At 36.9% G+C, this 21,781-nt stretch overlaps 1 protein-coding gene across 2 annotated transcripts; it reads right to left on the bottom strand.

Annotated features, from left to right (window-relative positions):
• Positions 1-1,486: 1,486 nt before the first annotated feature.
• Positions 1,487-21,062, bottom strand: SUB1 (SUB1 regulator of transcription). 2 transcript variants are annotated; one of them, XM_032470655.1, is made up of 5 exons: positions 20,941-21,062; positions 18,399-18,471; positions 16,102-16,224; positions 6,136-6,244; positions 1,487-4,541 (listed from the first exon to the last, which is right to left on the bottom strand). In XM_032470655.1, exons 2-5 carry the CDS (start codon positions 18,468-18,470, stop codon positions 4,462-4,464), a joined length of 384 nt encoding a protein of 127 aa, XP_032326546.1. In that variant the 5' UTR covers position 18,471; positions 20,941-21,062; the 3' UTR covers positions 1,487-4,461. The 2 variants fall into 2 exon arrangements, with proteins under 2 accessions (XP_032326546.1, XP_006187751.1); XM_006187689.3 differs by having other exon boundaries at positions 20,961-21,027.
• Between the last annotated feature and the right edge of the window lie 719 nt (positions 21,063-21,781).

Raw genomic sequence — 21,781 nt, 5'->3', positions numbered from 1 at the left:
CAGTTTCACACACCCCGTCCATATCCCACATCCTTACAAAGCCACCATTTCATTTCTTTTTCGTTCACAACCAAGCTGCTCAGCCTCCAACTTGTCACTCAACCAGCCTCTGCCTTGTCCACTCTTGTCAACACCCATTACCTACGAACCACCACATCATCAGAAATGTCAGTGTTGTCAAAGCCAAGGAAGAAGTGAAGAACTGTGTCAGACTGAAGAGACGTAACAACCAAAAGAACTGGAAGCTTTTGCTATAAAGACATTACTGCAACAACTGGTAAACTTTGAATGGGATCTCTGGGTATATGGAATTCTCTGTACTATTCTGTTTGGAAAATAAAGCCAGAGAAGGGGCTAGTATAAGCCTGGGGCTTAATTAGAATAAGGCCTAAATGGAATTCTACCTCACTTTTCAAAACACGAGCTACAATACACAGTTTTAATTAAGTTCTGGCTTGAATGGCAGAAGCCCCTTGTATACAGCATTTTTGTTATCCAGACAGGTTAAAGTATCCAACTGCTAAGATTCAGGACAAGTGTTTTATTTTCTAGCAGTTAGAGAAAAGAAGTGGTCTAAATCATTCCCAAGCTAATAAGTTATCTAGCAGAAAAATAAACTATTTAAACTCTCTATTAAGAGCCAAAGAGTAAAATAAGAGGGGCATTTCACTTCAGGTAGAAACAGTACGTCATTGTTAGCCCAGAACTAAAATAGCTGTGGAAAGAGAGGGCTCAGAAGGTCTGAACTCTAATGAATTTATATGAAGTGGGCATGGCGGGAGAGGGGGTGTCCTGTGTAGCGAGAAATTTTACACAGACAGCCGTTGTCGTCAATAAACTATTATATAATAAATAATTCTACATATTTTTTAATGTTTCATGCTTTTCACACTCCTTTTCTATCCCATAACTCCTCTGAGTGTAAAGTCAGTGACTAACTGTGTAAGTTCCAAGTACTATTTTCTTCCTTTTTACTGGATTTTTGAGTCAGCATGTTTTACTAAAATTTACAGTTAATTAAGTGGAACAAAATAAGAGTCATAAGTAACCTTTCATGGATCTCTCTATCCCTGTGTTAAGTTTCCCTAAATGGAAATTTAAACGAGAGATCTCAATATGTAACTAGGGAAAAGTACTAACCAAGAAGGGAAAAACAGACACTTCTTTATAGAGTCTGAAATACCCAAAGGTGTCCATTATGCAGTTAATTATAACAAGGAATAATCAGACCACAAAGCACTCACACAGGTAAAGAAAAAAAGAGACCATATAGACTTCATATTTGCACTTTTCCATTTGGATCGAGTAGACGGAAAAAACGGACTCACAACATCCAGTCTCAGAGGTCCTCAGACTAAACCCTCTAAGGCTAATTCACATTCCAAAGCATTCACACAGAAAAGGATCCTGTTTGTTAATAAAACCCATTTAACAGATAACTTAGCCATTCATCTTCAGGTTTGTGAAACTGGGATGACACATAGGGTACATTTCTTGTTTTTATTTCAACATTTAAAATATTCACAGATGCAGTATTATATTCATTGACATCTCCATGGAAGATGTACCGAACAGAGCAGACAGGTATTCCACAATTACAGGATTACATATTTGTTACTATGTGAATGTTTACCCCTAGAGTTTACCTGGTAAAACACCATTGGAAAAAAAAAAAAAAAAAAGGCAAAAATGAGTGTTTCACTGGATTAATTTCCATAAAAAGTGAGTTGCAAAGAATTTCAGGAGAGATATCTAAATATCAGCACTTTTCTTTAATTTCAAACTTTTATAGTCCTCTTCTAACATACAACCACCAGGAACACTCAAATAATTAATACTCAATTCTTTCTTTTCCCCTCAATAGCCAAGCCAGGATGTACACACCTTTTTCCCTATGCCTTTTTTTCTGAACACATTATGTAAAATAGTTTGACCATCATAGCATCTTGACTAGCTAATGAGGTAGGAGTATTCTTCAAAAGAAGTTCTTAAGCATTTATGAAGCAAAACAAGAGAGAATAATAAAATTAGTTTTTCTTATTTAGTGGTTGTTCTTTAAATAAAATGCCAAGATTATTTTAAAAGACATTTAAAAGACAAAGAGGAAAAACCTATCAGAAAGGCCCTGCTACTGAGCACATTCAGGGCTGGTGTGAAATTCTTTTTGGCATTACAAGGTAAGAAACCACTGCCTCAAAATGCCAGGCTTTCTTCCTGGAAGAAATCTTGCAAGAAAAGTTTAAACAGAAAACAGAAGTACTCTTATCTTTTCTTTCCAGTACAAGTTATTTTTGTCTCTTCTTTTAATCCAGTTCTCATCCTTTTCTACATACAAAAAAGATTAATTTCTGTAAATTGCACATCCAATAATGTATTGAAATGAATTTAGCAGTAGTAACCTTACCAAAATCTGCCAGAGAAACACTCCTTATGTGGAAGTTTTAAGGACATAAATGCTAAACAGCTAGAAAATGCCTAGGTAACAGATTTCAGCACCATCTCTGTATTAGCAGATTGCTTCAAAATGCATACACCCACTAATTTCATATAAACCTAGGAAATTACCCATTAATCCCTCTTCATCTATACCAAAATCAAAGTTCTGTGTTCTAACTACCCTTTCTGTATATATAACAAGGATTACTTTACAAATCTACCCAATTCAGCTAATTGGGACATATGTATGTTCCCTAATAAGGGGAAAGTTTTCAATCAAGTATGATTTGTCTAAAATACATATTCTGAATACTTTGGTACCTATTATTTGATGAAGGTTAAAATACCAGGAAAGATTTCTTTATTTCCCCAATTATGTACATATTAGGATTACTACTAAAAAAGAAAAACTTAAAAAAAATCTTAAAAATGTAAAAGAAGTACCGAGAAAAGCTGCCAGAAAAAAAAAACTGATAACTCTATGTGGCCTGGCAGATGGTTTTGTAATCAAGTCCTTGACAATTCTACTATATAATGTTTTAGACGTAGTAATCAAACTTCGTGTAATAGTGCAACTCTCTGATATGGCAGTAACCATTTGAAATTAGCTACCAAAATAATTTGTCAACAAGAATTTTTTTTACATGTCTTTAAACCTTTCTTTTTACTATTCTATCTAGAATTGTGTCTTATCAACGTGATCAAAATATCATGTGTTACCATTTAGTGTGAAGAGAATTCCTTCCTCTTCATTGCCACCTTCTTTAATTTCATAGTTCCCTTACATTCTTTTCCTAAGGCGCACCATGCCTTATTTATTGCTGCAAAGCCCCTGAAATCTGTGCCTCAACCTGTGTCTGCTTCATCACTATGGTTCAATGAAAACCACTTCAGAGTGCCTGCTAAAACTTAGTAACATTAAGTCTAGAATGCCATTGTCCAGTAGATTAACTGCCAAAGAACCAAGTCTACTGAAGCAAAGGCCAAAAAACACAAGTATATGCTCTATATGCTCCTTCTCCTAAAAAGTGACCACATTATCTACCATGACAGTAAAGCTGACTGATCTCTCTGGCTATATGTAATCCATACTCAATGCTACAAAATAAAATGTTACGCCAGTAAGCTGTCACTATTTTTATTAAATCCTAGTCTAATTTAACAGTATCTGATTTTATAGACATCATCCCATGGTGAATATGCTTAATAAGTGAAAGCAAATCAGACATCTAAGTCATTATTTTCTGCAGACTAAGCAGTAAGATAACAACTACACAGAACACTACAGGTAATGACATACACCTACTTGCTCAGAGTTTTCATACAAGCCATGTTGTTTATCAAACTATATATCCTAATATTTAATACAGTAGAGTTAGTGATTGCAGTTTTCATATATTTTAATTACAAGTACCTTATTGAAATAACTAACATTCTGACAGTTTCAGACTTTCCAAATTAGCATAATATATTCAAGAAAAATAGCAAAAAGTGAAACAAAAACTGAATATGACAAGGTAAGTTATTAAAAGAAAAATGAAGTAAAGAAAAAAAGGGAAAAGCAGAAATATTATTGGCATGGGGAAAAAAATAAAAAGTCCAGACATTTGGTTAGAAGAAAACAGATCAACAATTACACAAATCAAAAGCTTATAAATTCAATGCAATGCAAATCCTTTTGAATGTAAAAGCTGAGTTGAAACTACAAGGTCTAAACTGTTATTTTTGGCCTTAACAGTACCAATTCTTCTGATCAAAGAAGGCCACAACAGTTAGGATTGTATTACTTGATTTTATTTTACACTAGGTGGTGGGCACAAAAGCAATCCTCCTTAATAAAGTTGACAGTTAGCTTCACTCAGAACATTTTTAATAATGCACATTTAAAAAAAAGTATTCATCTTACAAATTGTTCTGCAATCCAAATATACAATAGCTTGGAAAACAACATTTAGAAAACAAAAGCCAATGTAAAAAGACAGATTAAAACAACTAGAACAGTACAGATTTTATATGGCTCTGATGTTACAGTTTCCTTACTGCATCATCAATGTCAGAAATCTGTTCCTTCAGCTGGCTCCACTGCTCAGGATTTAAAGAAATACCTAAAAAAAAGTTTTAAAAATCAAACATTGACAACTTAAGTTTTCCTGAGGATTTGTTAATACTTCCAACTAAAATACTGTTTTATCAAAACTGCCATTTTGAATGGCACAATGGTACATTAAGAATCAAATCTCTTCCATTTGTTAATTACATATGGGTCACAATGACCTCAGCAGGTCAATCTTATATCCAGTTTTACTTTCAACACTGCAACCCGCACATAATGCCTATTACACTCAGTGAGAACAAATGACGATCTGAAGATTCATCTCACACGTGCTGGCAAACTAGTAGGCTAAGTGGCCAGGCCCAGACTTGGTATCTGACATCCCATTTCTACAACCAGTTAGTTGGTTCAAACATTAGTGTGCTCAAAATTTCCACAGGAACTCAGCATAATGACTCTCCTGAGTTCTTCCAGGAGCATTCATTTCACTTTGGAAAAATCAGAAGCATGATCCAAACAGGACTCGTCAGAACGTTCACACTGGTTAAGAGCGCACTTTGCAGTCATGCAGTCAGGGTTCAAATCCCATCTGCACTATCGCTAACTATGGCCTTTAAAAAATTACAGTACCTCTAAGCCTCAGTTTCCTCACCAGTAAAATGATTCTTGTAACTCAAAAGGTTGTTGTGAGTAATTAAATTAGCTAATGTGGATAAAAACTCAGCATATCACCCAACACATAAACATTTAAACCATTAGCTAATGATGTGTTGTTCCTATTTAAGATGTTAATGAATGAACAGAAAGTACTCTGTACTTTAAACGGTCCAATGTTCTAATCCTGGACTCATATAAACAAAGGAACTAGAACTGGAAGAACTAATGTATTTCTCAGGAAACTGCTGGGAGGATATGAAATTGAGAGGAAGGAGGAGAATGCACTGGGATAACACTTAGGAAGGGCTTTAAAGTTAATCAAATCATTTTAGTAAGCAAACAAGTGGTATTTTTTAAAAAGACATGCAGGCAAAGTAGAAGCAAGTAAGGAAGCATTTTTCCACTAGCTAAAGATCAACCTAAAGTGGCTAACTACACAAATATATGAGTTTCTGTTGGTACACAAATGTTCTCTAGCTATTTGGTGAAAGAATAAAGTATTCTTCTGTGATGCTGACATGCTTGGGACTGGATGAAGCACAATGGAAGGATGAAGAGCCACTTAAAAGATACCACCCTAAAGAATATCCTTTTGGAGATGCTCCAAAAGGAAACACTGTAAACCAGGATTTTCCATTCCCAATTCTATTCCATCCCAGTGCCACCACTCTACTTCAGAACTGATGTGATCTTTTTAAAGCTACATTCAAATAAATTAACAGTCTAGTGAAGTGGTTTTAGGGGTATTACTGAGGGGTGGGGACGCAGTGGGTATTTCAACAGCTGTATGGAAGACACCTCATTAAAATAACTGAAGTGTCATGTCCAAAAAAGCTACAGAAGAGAAGCAATCAACTCAGTGAGGATCTTCCATGCCCTATGCACTGCCAACATTATTTCAGTTTCAAGTAAAGTCCAAACAACTTTAAGCTTAAATAATTTTAAGTTTAGTCCCAATATTAGGACTAATTCAGGAAATTAAATCTCACCTTTTCTTCCTGGTTTCATTTCACCTTCCGGATCCATCCAGTATTCTCTAATATCAATTAAGACTTTCCCTTTAAAGTCCCGAACACTGACATACCTCATTTTCCCAATCTGTAAAAAGAAACAAAAACATAAAAAGCTGTTCAACAGTGATTTCCATATTTATATCCACACTTGCTGAAAGCTTACTCTTTTAATCGCAAAAATAACTGCTATTCTCAATATCAAAACTACACCAAAGGAATTATCATTGTTAAAAAGAAATCTTTCTAAAAAGGATGAAACTAAACAAAGCACATCTCACGTTTTCAATCATTTTTTGCATTAAAAGAACCATTAGTAAAACAGTATAACCACTATGGAAAACAGAATGGAGGTCCCTCAAAAAAAACTGAAATAAAACATATGACCCAGCAATGATCTAGTAGCCCCACTTCTGGGTATATATATCCAAAAGAAATGAAAGCGGGGTCTTGAAGAGGTATTTATTCACACACCCATGTTCACAGCACCATTATTCCAACAGCCAGGAGATGCAAGCAACCCAAATGTTCATCATCAAATGAACAGACAAAAATGTGGCACATATGTACAACAGAGCATTATTCAGCTTTAAAAAAAGAAGGAAATTCTATCACATGCTACAATATGAATGAACCTTGAGGATATTACATGCTAAGTGAAATAAGCCATCCAGATGTATAAGTGGATGATTCCACTTATACAAGGTACTTAAGAGTAGTCAGATTCAGAGGCAGACAGAGTGGTTACCAGGGACTGGAGAGAGGGAGAAAGGGAGAGTTGTTATGCAACAGTTTCACAAGATGAAAAAGTTCTGGAGAGCTGTTTCACAACAATGAGAACATACTTAATACTACTGTATGCTTAAAAATGGTTAAGATGGTAAATTGTATGTTAAGTGTTTATTATCACAATAAAAATCACTGGAAAACAAAATCTTGTACAAACTACAACTGAAAGAATCTCAAGACTTAGCTACATTGGTTTAGCAACCATTCTAAGTAAAAGAATTCAGAGGTCCAGTCAATGATAACATGAGAAAGCTTTTCCTTTTAGACCTTCATTTCAAATAACATCTTTAATACTATCTACTTAGCCTCAAACTGAGAACTTAAAACTCCACAGAAAACTATTTTTCTTCCACTGCTGCTCAACACAAACTACAGAGTTGCACAGGGAAGGAAAAGGCTTTACTCAACAGTGTCTGTAGGCACTTTTCAGGATGTCATGCTGCTAGTGTTCAGTCCAGCACTTAAACCAAGAAATCACACTTTCTAATCAAAACCTCTAATACTCCTCTTTTACTCATTTTAAACCTACTCTTCAATCTTACTTATTTCAAATACTAGCTACGATTCTGTGCTTAAAACACATCATCATGTAAAAGTTCCTTCCCCTACAAACCTGAATCCCTTAATTATTACATAATTCCCTTTATTGGGATACCAAGCCTTGCTACAGTAGAACCATAGTTGTGCTGACACAAGTACACATTTACGGCTTCCATCTTGCCTAGGTCCTCTCAGACTCCCTTTTCTTATTCATCTTCCTTTAGTTTCTCGTTCTCAAATAAGTTTCTCGTTCTGTTGGTCTGCCCCCCACTTGCCATACAGTCCATCAGGTATGGGTAAGTGCCTTCAAATCTCTCTTCTCTGTATTTACCCATATTATCATCAATTCATAAGTTCCTTGCCTTTTGTACCCCATTTCTTGCATATACAATTGACCTTTGAACAACTCAGGGGTTAAATGCAGTATAACTGATAGTCGGGCCCTCCACATCCTCAGATTCAACCAACTACAAACCACGTAGTATTTAGTACTGAAGAATATCCACGTATAAGTGGATCCAGGCAGGTCAAACCTGCGTTGTTCAAGGGTCAACGGTACATTCTTTCCCTTTCCATGGTTTCTTATCTACCATTTCCAAACACGTTCATTCTCCTCCTTCTATAAAGCATCTTCCCTAATCTGCATTTTATAACTTTCCACGTTTCCTTTTCCCCTTTATTGTTAACCTTTGAAGAGAGAGAACTGCTGTTTGCACTAATTAAATCAGTGCCTGTCATATTATTGAGTTCCCAGTAAACTGTTTTAATGGATGAACTGAATAAATAAGACCAAAATAATTATCACACTGACACTCCCGATAGTGATTTGTAATACTGATTTAACAACTAATAAATTTTAAGTATCTTAGGCAACTACCTCACTGAAATGAACAGTATGTTTGGTTTTTATACTCACCCACGCGATAGCTAAATAAATAAAATTAAAATATACTGAAACGCTACCAAATTAATATTGATTCGGCAAGTCAAGTAAGCATTCAGTGTGGGTTTAAACAGTGGAAGAGACTTCAGGCGGTGGGATTTGACCTTGAAAAAAATGACAGGCCATTTATTAAGTAAAAGGAAGAAAAAAGTGATGAGGATATAGACAAAGGAAAGCAGAAGGGTACAATACTGATGACATTCAAGGACTGGCTGAATAGATGGAGCTGTACTGAAAAAGACTTGAAAAGCCAGGAAGAGAATTTTGAAGCCTTTATAGGTCCTTGGACTAAGGACCAAAAACAAAAACAAAAACAAAACAAAAAAAGCAGAAGCAGAATAATTATATCTCTACTGCAATGTTTGCCCATAGTCCTGAGAAATCTGATGCAGAAAAACAGGGATACAACTTTAAAATCTCACTGGAAAAAAGAGTTAAAAATCAAGACTGAAAGCAACCTATTTTTTAAAAAGAGACAGTACATTTTAAGTATATTAATGGCATTTTACCAGTCTTCAATCAGTAACAACGAATACTCAGTTATTTTCTGTGAAGAGCACAGTACAGTAAACACAACAAACGGTTAGCGGGCTACTTTTACTACGCTTGTCCCCCAGAAACTTCTCACAAACTTCTTCATCCACAATTTCAACAAGGTGTGTATAAATGTCTTTGTTTGTTACCGATGAACTTCGTAGAAGCATTTTCTTCCTTACAAACATGACTGACCATCCACGTATTTCAAGCTTAGGGAATTTACAATCTAAAGTTCCTAGTCACGTTTCAAATAACTTGTGTTCAATTACACTAAGTAAGAAATTATTCAAACTCAGAAAAGATTATAGGTCAATAAAGTGACACACTAAAATTTGCCAACAATGCTTCAGAGAACACCAGCACTAAACAGCTGTAGGGCTAGGAGAAAGGGAAAGCCTAGGGACACAGACTAATGTTGCTCTACCACAATCTGAACCTTCGTTGTACACTAAAAGTAACTGTGCATTTTGTATACTATCCCTTCATATATCTAGTGTTCACTTTAGCATAGAAAGAAAGCTTTAAAGCAAATCTCCAAATAAAGATAGGCCATACAGAAAACTGCACCATTTTTATTCCACGACTTTACAATCTCCAAGCCCAAGGTAGCAAATCCACAGTATGCACATTCATTCCTGAGGCTAAGCAATGGGGCATTAAAGGGAAAAGAATTAGAAGGATATTTTGCTCCAACATCAGGAAAAAGACAAAGATGTTTGCTCCCAACATGTCATTTCAATATTTTAGTGGAAATACTAGCAGGAAAGAATTAAACGGATGATGTATAACTCAACAGATAAAATCATCAACACAAAATTCTAAGAATTCATAAATTGCAATATTTTTTCAATCCATCTCCTAGAGTAATAGAAAAATAAGCAAATGGGACCTAATTAAACTTAAAAGTTTCTGCACAGCAAAGGAAACCATAAACAAGACAAAAAGACAACGTACAGAATGGGAGAAAATATTTGCAAACGATGTGACCAACAAGGGATTAATTTCCAAAATATACAAACAGCTCATAGAGCTCAACATCAAAAAAAAAAAAAAAAAAACACCACCACAATCAAAAAATGGGCAGAAGATCTAAACAGACATTTCTCCAAAGACACAAAATGGCCAATAGGCACAGGAAAAGATGCTCAACATTGCTAATTATTACAGAAGTGCAAATCAAAACTACAATGAGGTGTCATCTCACACCAGTCACAATGGCCATTATCAAAAAGTCCACAAATAACAAATGCTGGAGAGGCTGTGGAGAAAAGGGAACCCTCCTACACTGATGATGGGAATGTCAACTGGTGCAGCCACTATGGAAAACAGTATGGAGGTTCCTTAAAAAACTAATAGAATTGCCATACGATCCAGCAATCCCACGATCCAGCAATCCCACTCTTGGGCATATATCTGGAGAAAACTTTTTGAATCAGAGTTTTAGAATGAGAAAAGATACACGCACCCCAATGTTCATAGCAGCACTATTTACAATAGCCAAGACACCGAAGCAACCTAAACATTCCATCAACAGATAAACGGGTAAAGATGTGGTACATGTACATACACATACATACATACACACACACACACACACACACACACACACACACACTGGAATATTACTCAGCCATAAAAAAGAATGAATGAATGCCATTTGCATTCAACATGGATGGACCTAGAGATATCATACTAAGTGAAGAAAGTCCAAAAGAGAAAGACAAATATTATACATCATTTACATGTGGAATCTAAAATATGATACAAATAAACTTAATTTAAAAAAAAAAAAAAGACTCAGAGACACAGAAAACAAACTTATGGTTACCAAGTAAGCAGGGAGGCGGGAGGAATAAATTAGGACTTTAGGATTATCATATACACACTACTATATATCAAATAGATAAAACAAGGACCTACTGTATAGCACAGGGAATTATATTCAATATCTTGTAATAACCTATAATAGAAAAGAATCTGAAAAAGAACAGATATACATATACAAAAACTGAATCACTTTGCTGTACACCTGAAACTAACACAACACTGTAAATTATACTTCAATTTAAAATAAATAAATAAACAAAAATAAATGAATGAACGGAGAAAGATACTGTATTCACAAACAGGAACTTTTAATACTATCAAGTTGCCAATTCTCCCCAATTTGAATCAAAATCCCAGTAGGCTTTCTGGTAAAAATTCACAAGCTAATCATAAAATGTGTATGAAAATACAAAAGACATAGAATAGCAAAAATAATTATGAACATGAAGAATAATGTTAAAGGACTTACACTACCAGATTTCAAGACTCACCATAAAAGCACACACAGTAAGTAAGACAGTGTGGTACTGGAGTAAAGACCAACAAAAAGGGGGAGAGCACGTGCCTAGCATGAACGAAGTCCTGAGTTCATTCCCCAGTACCTCCATTTTAAAATTAAACTAAATAAAAAATACCTTAAAAAAAGATAGACATACAGATCAATGGAACAGAACAGAGTTTAGAAATAAATACATATTTTATATATTTACTGATTTTCTTTTTAAGATCCAACATGATTCAATGGGAAAAGAATAGTCTTCAACATATGGTAATGGTACAACTGGATTATCCGTACAGAGGTGAAAAATTAGTCTCAGCCCTTATTTCACACTATACACAAACTAATTCCACATGGATTAGCAATCTAAACATGAAAGTTAAAACTATAAAAATTCTAGGACATACAAAACAAACCATGGTACCAAAGGAGAAAGGTCAGGGAGGGATAAATTAGGGGTTGGGGGTTAACAGACACACATTACTATATATAAAATAGATAAGCAACAAGGACCAACTGTACAGCACAAGGAACTATATTCAATTTCTTGTAATAACACATAATGGAAAAGAATCTGAAAAGAAAATATGTATGTGTATATGTATGTATAACTAATCACACTGCTGTACACCCGAAACTAACATTGTAAATCAACTACACTTCAATAAAAAAATTTTTTAAGAAACCATAAAAATTCTATCCCCCTCGAAAAAAAAACTGGCAAAATTTTTGTGAAAAATAAAAAAAATTAAAATGAAGTAATTTTTGTGGTTGGGGTAGAGAACTATGTTTTAATAGGAAACAAAAAGCATTAACTACAAAAGAGAAAAATTGATAAAAAGACATCTTCAAAATTAAAGCTTTTTAAAGGTACTTAAGAAATTAAAAAGACAAATCACAGACCCAAAGAAAATATTCACTTTACTTGCATCTGACAAAGAACTGTATCTAAAATATATAAAGAATTCTTAAGCTCAATAAATTAAATGAACTTTTTTTTTAATAGGCAAAAGACTTGAACAGATTCTTCAAAAAAAGATGTAAGACACTGGGGAAATACAAAGTAAAGCTAAACATCCATTAATTAAACTGGATAAATTTTTTAAAGACTGGCAATACCCAATGACAACGTGGAGCAACTGGAATCTCATACATTGCTGGTGGGTGTGCAAAATAGAAGAGCTACTTTGGAAATCAGTTTGACAGTTTCTTATAAAGTTAAACATACACTTAGCCTAAGACCCAACAAATACATCTGGTATTTACCCAAAAAGCAAAAATGTCCACAAAAGATTTGTACAAGAATATTCACAATAGCTTTTTTCTCAATAGCTGAAAAATAGAAACAATCCAAACGTCCATTCAAAATGAATGCATAATGGATCAGCAAACTGTAGCACAATCATACAATGGAATAAAAAATCAGCAATAAGAAGGAACAAACTACAGATACTCAAAACAAGGACTGATCCCAAAACACTATAGTGAGCAAAGGAAGCCAGGCACAAAGCAATATAAACTATATGATTCCATTTATATGAGGCTCTAGAACAGGCAAAATAAATTTATAGTGACAGAAATCAGACCAGTGCTTAGCTAGGACACGGGAATGGACTATAAAGGGAGGCCAGAGGGAACTTTCTGGGGTGATGGAAACAGCCTCACTACAACAGCCTGTACATTTATTACAGCTCATCATGCTTCAAATGTGTGTGTTTTATTTTATATAAATTATATCTCAATAAAGTTTATTTTTAAAAAAGAAAATAACTTGTCCAATAGTGACCTCTCCCTTGAGAAATAAAGCTGACAAACTCTTAAAAAAAAATACAATGATTAAAAGTAGAAAGAATAAAGATCACTGCACTTACATGTCATAGGAGAAAGTAACAGAATCATGTCACAAAATGCATAAGTTTTTACATGCTTATAATCTGGAGGTTAGCAGGGAAAAAATAACATGTACATCCTACAGAACAGTGAATCTCAAATTTTTTTTGATTTCCTGTCCCCTTTTAGGAACTGATTAAGGTTATAAATAATCCCTTCAAATACAAAAATATTCAAATAAAATAATAATTTCATGGACTCCCTAAATGAAACTCCGAGGTTAAGAACATTTGACTCTGCAATAACATAATTCAAAGTAACAAGTGTATCCTTAAAATCATCAAATCAACTAAAGTAGTATCACTGATCTTATGTACCCATCTCTGAAGAATGGGGATCACAGTCCCCTGCCTCAACCATTCTGACCTTTTAAGACACAAGTGCTAATTACATGACAGTCCTCCAATGCAGCTTTAACATCACCTAAGTCATCTCAAGTAGATTATAACCCTACAGAACCTAGCTCTTAAAATTCCGAGCTGAAGAAACCAGACAAAAGGCTAGTAGTACGTCCTCTCTCGTCAGGATTCTGTCCAAACCATTCTAACAGTTTGAAAGATCGGCGTAGTGACTTTCTCTGTGTACAAGTCTCTTCAAATCAGAAGCTTTCATTTAGACAGTTGCTTATGTCTGACATACTGGTTTACCAGAATTTAAGATCATTTCCTCAAGTTCTGTTCTCAAGAGATTGGTATTTAGGTTAAAAAAAAAAAAAAAAAAAAAGGTCCTGCTTTATGGCTACTAACCAATACCTGAACAATTTTAATTTAGATTTTCGATCTATTTGTCTTTAGTAAAGTACACCTGATAATCTGGGTCCTTAAAAATTCTAGTAATTTCAAAAGAAGTTCTACCCTGAAACTGTCTTCAAGGCATTTTTCTTGGAAAATGAAAAAACACAGAAAACATACAGCCCTATTTTTAAAAATATACAATTTTTTATAAAATCTTACAAAACACAACAAGAGTAACTTATTTTCCTTCCAAAAACCCTATCCTTCACCCATCTTTGTAATGAAATTATCAAATCATTATTACTAATAAAAACGAAGTCCTCATTTTATTTAATATAACCAATATACTCTAGTGTTCTCTTAAACCAATTAAAATTCAGTATTAACCACTAAAATATTTTTCTATGGCCAAAATACTATTTCAAGGAAAACGCTCTAATGGCAATGAAATTAAATATCACATCTTAGAGTGGCTACACAGACTGCTTTCACAGACTACTAGATCTGTGAAAAGTCACTTTGAAAATAGTTTATCCTGTACAGCACAAGGAATTAAATTCAATACCTTGTAGTAATCTATAGTGAAAAAGAATATGAAAACGAATATATGTATATATATGTATGACTGAAACATCATGCCATACACCAGAGACTGACACATTGTTAACCGTACTATTCAATTTTTTTAAAAAGGATTAAAGAAAAAATGCCCATGGTTACTCCAAGAGGCACTTTCAAAAGGATAAGGCTTAGGAGCCTTCAAAATAAAGGTTTAAGAACTGAATTCACTCTTTTTGGTGAGATAACCTCCTCATAAAAGTAGAACTGCTTTCCCAAAACTGCTCTAACAGTATAAAATCTCAAAATGTGGCTCCTGGTTTCTTTATCTGTAAAATCAGGGGTTAAGTCGACAAGATAAAACCCATTAATAGGCCACAGATGCTCTATTATTATCCAAGTAAAGGCAGGCATACAGTAAACAGAATTGATCAGAGAAAAGCCCAAGATAGTTGCGAAGTAAATACTTAGTACAAACATACACAGAAGGAAAAGGTAATACTCTTGCAGATTTTTACTTTTCATTCTGCCCCTTAAATTAGCTTCCCACTGCACTTAGAATAAAACTCAAACTAAAAATTCCCAACAGGAAAGCCCTGCAAATCTGGCTCTTCATGGTCCCTTCCAATTAGATTTCCTACCTATACTCTCAGCCACTTTCCAGACTCCAGCCACAGGGGCTCCCTAATTCCTGCAAGCTCTTTCCCACTTCAAGGCACTGCACAAGACCCTCTACTTTGAAAATGCTTCCCTCCCCCATTCCCCTGGCTTGGCCAGCTGCTCCTTCATATCTTAAGCTTCAATTGTCACTGCCTCAGAAAAAGGTTCTCAGAGCACCTTCTCTCTCATAATAATCTGCCCTTCGACTTCTCAGCCCTTAATATAACTTTAATTGTACTATCTACTCAAAGAAATGAAGGCTCTTTCATAATTCTTCCTTACATATAAACAGTATGATCTATAATCATCACTATTCATCCTTTGGAAAAACCATCTAAGCCCTTATCACCTCACATAATTTATCCCCACTGCCTCTCCCCATAAATCCTTCTTGTACCATGAGGCCAGTATCAAGTCTCCCTAAAACAAGAAACCCAAGAAAAGAAGCTATACCAAATCTGGGTAATTTGATCAACTCCCTCTAATGAACTTCTCTCACTTTACCTCTCTACTCAACCTTACTACCCACAATATATAAACAGAGGGCAAGTTTTAGTAAACCCACTCACCTTTCCTGTTATCAAGCCAAAACAGAGCAGATCGTATTACTGCTTCCCTTCCAGGAATATTCTATCCGTACTTCACAGCCCAATACTAAATCTACTTCTTCCAAACTGCTTTCTAAATGTGCAGTTCTCAATCTCTTTTTTTGGATTTCTCCAACTTTTGAATTTTCATTGTTTTAAATATAGCAAAATTACAGAATTCTAGATTTTAACAATACTCTACCATCATGTAAGTTACTTTCATTTCTACTGACTTGTTCTTATATTCCCACAAGTATCTTCAGTCAAGAGGATGGTAACATACATGATAGATTATTATGCATTATCAGATTAAGGTACTTTTAACATTCTTCAGATCAAGTCACGTAATTAATTCCTCTGGATCTAAGGAAATAACATTACCTGAAACATGTTATCATCTCTGCTGCTGCTGCTCTGCTTGGAGGATGACAAGGCTCTTGAAGTTTCACCAGTTTTTTGCTTCTTTACAGGTTTTTCTGGAGCAACTTGCTTTTTCCTCTTTAACTTGAAAGAAAAACAAGAATATGGTTAAAACTTGCATAAGAACAAAACACAACTCAGGTTAAAAAGATTCCACTACTTTTGAAGACTTAAAGGATCAAAAGGCTAATTAAGAAAAAAAAATCATAAACATATACATACGCAAGGTTTCACTTGACAACAGAACTGTAAAACTAACCTAGCACTGTTATCCAGCACAGTGCTTTCGAAGCGTGTTGTCAGAAACCCAAAAGAGGGGAGGGGACAGCTCAGCGGTAGAAGACTGTGCCTAACATACATGAGGTCCTGGGTTCAATCCCCAATACCACCATTAATCAATACACACATACATACACACATACATACATACATATATACACCTGATTACCCGCCCCCACACCCCCAAAAAAAGAAAAAAAATTGAGAAAAAAAGAAACTCAGAAGATACTTCAGGCATTAGACTGGTATTCAGAGAAAGTTATTTTATACACTGAATTCCACATAAGATTTCCTTGGGAGAAAAAATGATGGCGGGAAGGGGGCACCTGCTGCTTTTGAATAAACTTTTGGAAATCACAAGTCTATTAACTAGTCAGTTACTTATTTTTCAAAGAAAATATACTAATTAGGAAGAATAAAACCAACTTATGATTATTTACTTATGCCTGTCTATTCCAAAAGGGACTTAAATTGGCTTAGGAGGGTTATGAGTAGGCTAAGTTAAGAAAGCTATTTTGTACTGGGCACCAGAGGATCACAAAACTTCCTCACCAAAAAAGTTAAAAATAAAAAAAATTAAAAATTAAAAAAAAAAAAATAAAGTACTTAAAAAATTTCCTCACCACACACACACACAAAATTGCTCACTGAAGATAGACAGCAATGTGTTGGGCTAGCATTCAAAATCAAAACAATGTTTTAAAAGCAGCATTACTATAAAAGCTTTTCATAAGGCCTCATTCTCAAAGTAAGCTACAGCCCATGCAATCTAGTAATTCTCAATCCAAACAATAGAGGGCAGTCATGTTCCTTAATGGAAGGAAGGGACACACTTTGAACATTTTACTAAACTAGATGAAGCTAGGTACGACATAATGTATATATTCATGTACATAAACTGAAAAAGTGGATTTATTTAATGTAAATACAGGATTAATAGTACTATTTGAGACAAACGGCAAAAATTAACTCAGCTCAATACGCAGAAAGCAATTATTCTTTGTATCAGGGTCCAGACAGTCCCTGTGGACTGGTACATGACTAGCACATAACAGCTCAATAAAAATTTGTCAAATGAATGTATTCAAGTGCATATTTAAAAATTAAGGGACGTTTCCTTCTCGAATACAGCTGTGCATGCTCTTAGAAGCCTTCTTTCAACCTTCCAGGTGATACCATATTCGGTATTTCCCTATAAAGGTGCATCTCCTCCAGGATTCTCATATAAACTCTCTCTTAACTAACACTGCTAACTGAGCTCAGACACACAACTATCTAAGCTTTCAGGAGATACAGGACAGTTCTGCATGGAAGAGGCCTTGACCACAGTGTGAGATGCTCAGTTAAACAAAATGCAGTTAAACTTAATAGCACAGTTCTTATCTAATGCAGAAAAAGCCTATTCTATCAAAATGGGTAATTTCATGTTAGCTTTGTTGGGTGTTAACTAAAAGGAGGGAACCAGTGTAAATAACATTCTGATTTAGAAAGTACCAAGCCTACATTTTATGTAATCCTCGTAGGGCTGCATAAACATCAATGGCCAAGACATCTGTCAAACTGACAACTGCTGTCAAGGAGTTCAGATAATCTGACTCAACTACTACACAGAATACCTACAGATTAGGCAGATTACTAAATAATGGCACACACAGTGGCTTTGGCCTAATTCTAGTGCTACCCCCCTAGAGTCTAAAGACAGTGGTTCTGCAGCTTTAGGGCTCCTGAAAAGCCTCAACAGGAGACTTGTTAAGTCGGAGGCTTGCTCAAGTATGACTTAGGGGCTTGGCACGTGCATGTGTCTACAAGAAGCACACAGGCACTTTCATCAAGTGGTCCAGGGGCCACTGCACTTCCAGAAACACCTATCCAGATTCTCGTTTTAAAATTCTGATATGCTTCACTGTCCTTCAGAACTGGATGTGGGCAATAGTTATGAATTAAGTATCAAGAAAATGACATGGTGCAGTTATAGTCACCTTTTTGTCAACTTCACTGTCAGAATCACTGCCGGAAGAGCTTGAAGAAACAAGTTCCTTTGACTTAGGCATTCTGAAAGAAAAAATACATTACAAAAATAATTTAAGAATTGTTCTACAATTAACTCTCCCCCAATCAAAGATTTAAGAATCCCATGGTTCATTCTACCATTTTGCGGTACTGGAGCTGTTTCACTGAGCACAATGCTAGAACTTATACTCTTAATCTATGCTCTTCCAAATTGAAAATAACACGCTGAGTGAAGTGTTCTGAGCCCAGCAAGAACTAAATGTCATACCCATCTCATTACTCCTACACCTCTCTCTCAAAGCCAATGGGTCTTTTTATACATCATTTTAGCAGGGTTAGATGTTTATGGATAGGGTAAATTGCAAGAAGACAGCTGACAACAATCACTGTTAAAACCAGGAAGAAATATGATTAATTACTCTCAGTACTGCTTTATACAATTATTCTCTGCAGGAAATGACCCCAACATTCACACAGCATGGCAAACAACTGTACTACACAGATGTCGATATCTAATTGATTTTACCATTATAATCCTATTTTTCATATTTTGTATATGTTCTTAATATTTTTTGGCTTTTTGACCATGCCATCAAAATATCAAGTACCAATTCAGAGTTATACATAATTCACAGTTAATTACATTTTACGCTGATTTTCTACTCTGTAATACAACTAAAATTTGAAGAATGTGCTTATGGGAGGGGCAAAAACCTTCTACAAATTCCTACTGTGACCCTAGTTCCCCAGGCCCCCCATGCAGAGGTATCAGGCAGAGCCCTGCTTTCACGTGTATGTTTACACTTCCTAAGCACAAGGCAGACTCTTTGTGCCTCTATGTTTCCCAAATTTCAAGGAATCCCAAGGCATACTCTACCTCTTTTCAAAGCACTTATAATACTAGGTAGTAAAATGCTTTTCAAAACAAGTATCTTTGCTCTCTTCATCTCCATCTCAGAAGAGACTGAGTCCTATTAATTTTTTTATGCCCTAAAGGGCCCAATATACGCAACACACACTGTTATGTTTGCTGAATTAAAAAAAAAAAAAAAGACTTCAAAAAAATCATAAATAATTCAGGTCTCGACTAAACTTGCACTAGCACTGGCACTGAATGTGTCCCACAACAGGAGGTCAAGGTAAAGGAGATGGGCCATCCTCGGCCTAGCCCCTAATTCAAAAAGCTCAAACCATGCCCAACCCAGCCATGTTGATTTCCACTGGCAATTTTTTGATGACAAGAAGAGTAAATTCAGAAGGGAGCAGCAACGTTCATAAGCACGTTTTATACATTAGTATTGTCACTGCTCCACTTTACAATCTAATCTCCAAGATCAATTTATTTATTTTTTAATGCCAGCTGCTAATAATGCCAAGAAACATTTTTCAAAGGTAATTAAATTAAACATAACCTATTTTCACTTTGAAACGGCCAAGCATAACCCTACCATCTGTTCATGAAAGGCGCCTGGGGGCCTAAGATCATTTCAAAGAATCACCAAAGAAACAGCTTGGGTGTTTAACCCAAATAAGTCCATCCAACACAAAGACAAAGTGATGGTAACCAAAGCCAGCCTCTTTGAACCTCTAACAAAATACCCTTTTACTTAATGAGGTTTTACTGCTCAAGGAAAAAAAGGGGTGGGGGATGCAGACTCTTAATCCTGACAAAACGATACTAAAAGCGGTGGTGTAGAACATATGCAAAACACAGCTAAGAAAATAAATCTTCGATCTTTAATGATGGCGTGGAGGAGGATTAGAAGACACGAGGTGAAAATAAACTAGAACTAAAGGGCCCATGATTTCGGTACAACACGAGGGCGATAAGCACCGAAAAGGAGGAAGAGGGTCGCGCGGTGCCAAGAAGCCGCCAGGACCCCAGGACTGGGAACGGCTTGGGCAGGGGGAGACAGGTTGGTCGGAGGGGGCGTGGGAGGCGGCGAAATGCGGAGGAGACGGCGTGGGGAGAGGAGGGACTTGCACCAAGCGCCATTTTCTTCTCTTGAAGCGCTCACTACCCCCAACCAACCAGCCGTTCTCCACATCCCCGAGCCCCAACCGCACCCCCCACCCTCCTCCGACAAGGTCCGCGCCCTCCCGGCCCCAGAGCGCCCCCCATCCTGGGGGCAGAAGTGGGGGCCCCTGAGAGACCTTGGGGAGGCGCAGGCCCCGCACGCGCCCCCCCCGGGCCCCGGAGGCCGCTGCGTTGTCCCGGGGGCGCCCCGGCCCCCTCCCCGCGGCTCCTCGCCCCAGCCCTGCCGCGCCCCGCCGCCCTGGGGACCAGTCTCAGGCGCAGAAGGTTCTGCAGCGCTTGAGGCGCGGAATCGGGGACCGAGAAGGTGGTTCGGAGAGGCCGAGGAAGGAAAGGGAGAGATCAGGCAGCGCCGCCATTTCCCGCAGCGGTCGCCGACGAAAGGGACGGCCGCAGGCGGCAAGCGGCCCCGCTGGGAAGGTGGGGGTCGGCCGGGTGGGAGTTCGAGGGGTGGGGGCGGGGTCCCGAGCACTCACGCTCCGCTCCGGTAGCCGACCTGCTTTCTGCTCGCTCGCTCGCTTGCGACTGACAGAGAACCGGAACTGACGGCAGCCAAGAGACGCCGGCCCCGCCCCGCTGGGGCTGCGGACACGTGATGGGGCGTGGCCTCCTCGCCGAAACCGACACCGAGACCCTTTCCAGGGCCTTAAAGGGACCGCCCCTGGTCCTGAACCGAAGCCAGGAAAGTGAAATGCCTCAAAGATTGGATCTGACTTGTGAGTGAATGTGGGAATGAATAAAACAGGAATGACAAGCACTGAGCTTTGCAGTTGTTTCATAAACGTTTCTTGTATTAAAGTGAAATGCCCATACTGAAAAAGATCAACACATCTGGCCCATTTTCTGAGAAATGATCTTTGTAGGCCACCCCCTACTCCGGTATTTGACCCTGGCAGGTAAAATCCAAAGGAAAGGAGCCAAAGTCACAGCGTTCAAATCCAGACAGTGCCAATGAGTGCAGAAGTACATTGCAATGAGGCACTTTACGTATATTACTCATCCTAACAAGCACTTTTCAAAGTAGGAATGATCAGTCTCTCCATTTTATAGATGAGGAAACCGAGGATCAACAAGGTTAAATAAGCTCTGCTGTACGTTGTACACGGAGTGAATCATGATTCAGATCCTACACTGCCTGAGTCACACTGCTGCAGACTGAGGGATATTGCAAAAGCTCTAGCCCACTCCTATGCATGCAGTGTCAGGCTAGATGACCACCTTTAAAAAATGAAACACTGTATAATTCGTTTTGTAGAACCTTCCAAAATGGCAGGAATAATCTATGGAAATCTAGATCACGTTACCCTTGGGGAATAT

The sequence above is a fragment of the Camelus ferus genome, chromosome 3 (assembly GCF_009834535.1).
Source record: "Camelus ferus isolate YT-003-E chromosome 3, BCGSAC_Cfer_1.0, whole genome shotgun sequence".
NCBI lineage: Eukaryota > Metazoa > Chordata > Mammalia > Artiodactyla > Camelidae > Camelus > Camelus ferus.
This window is presented reverse-complemented; position numbering and strand designations above follow the sequence as displayed.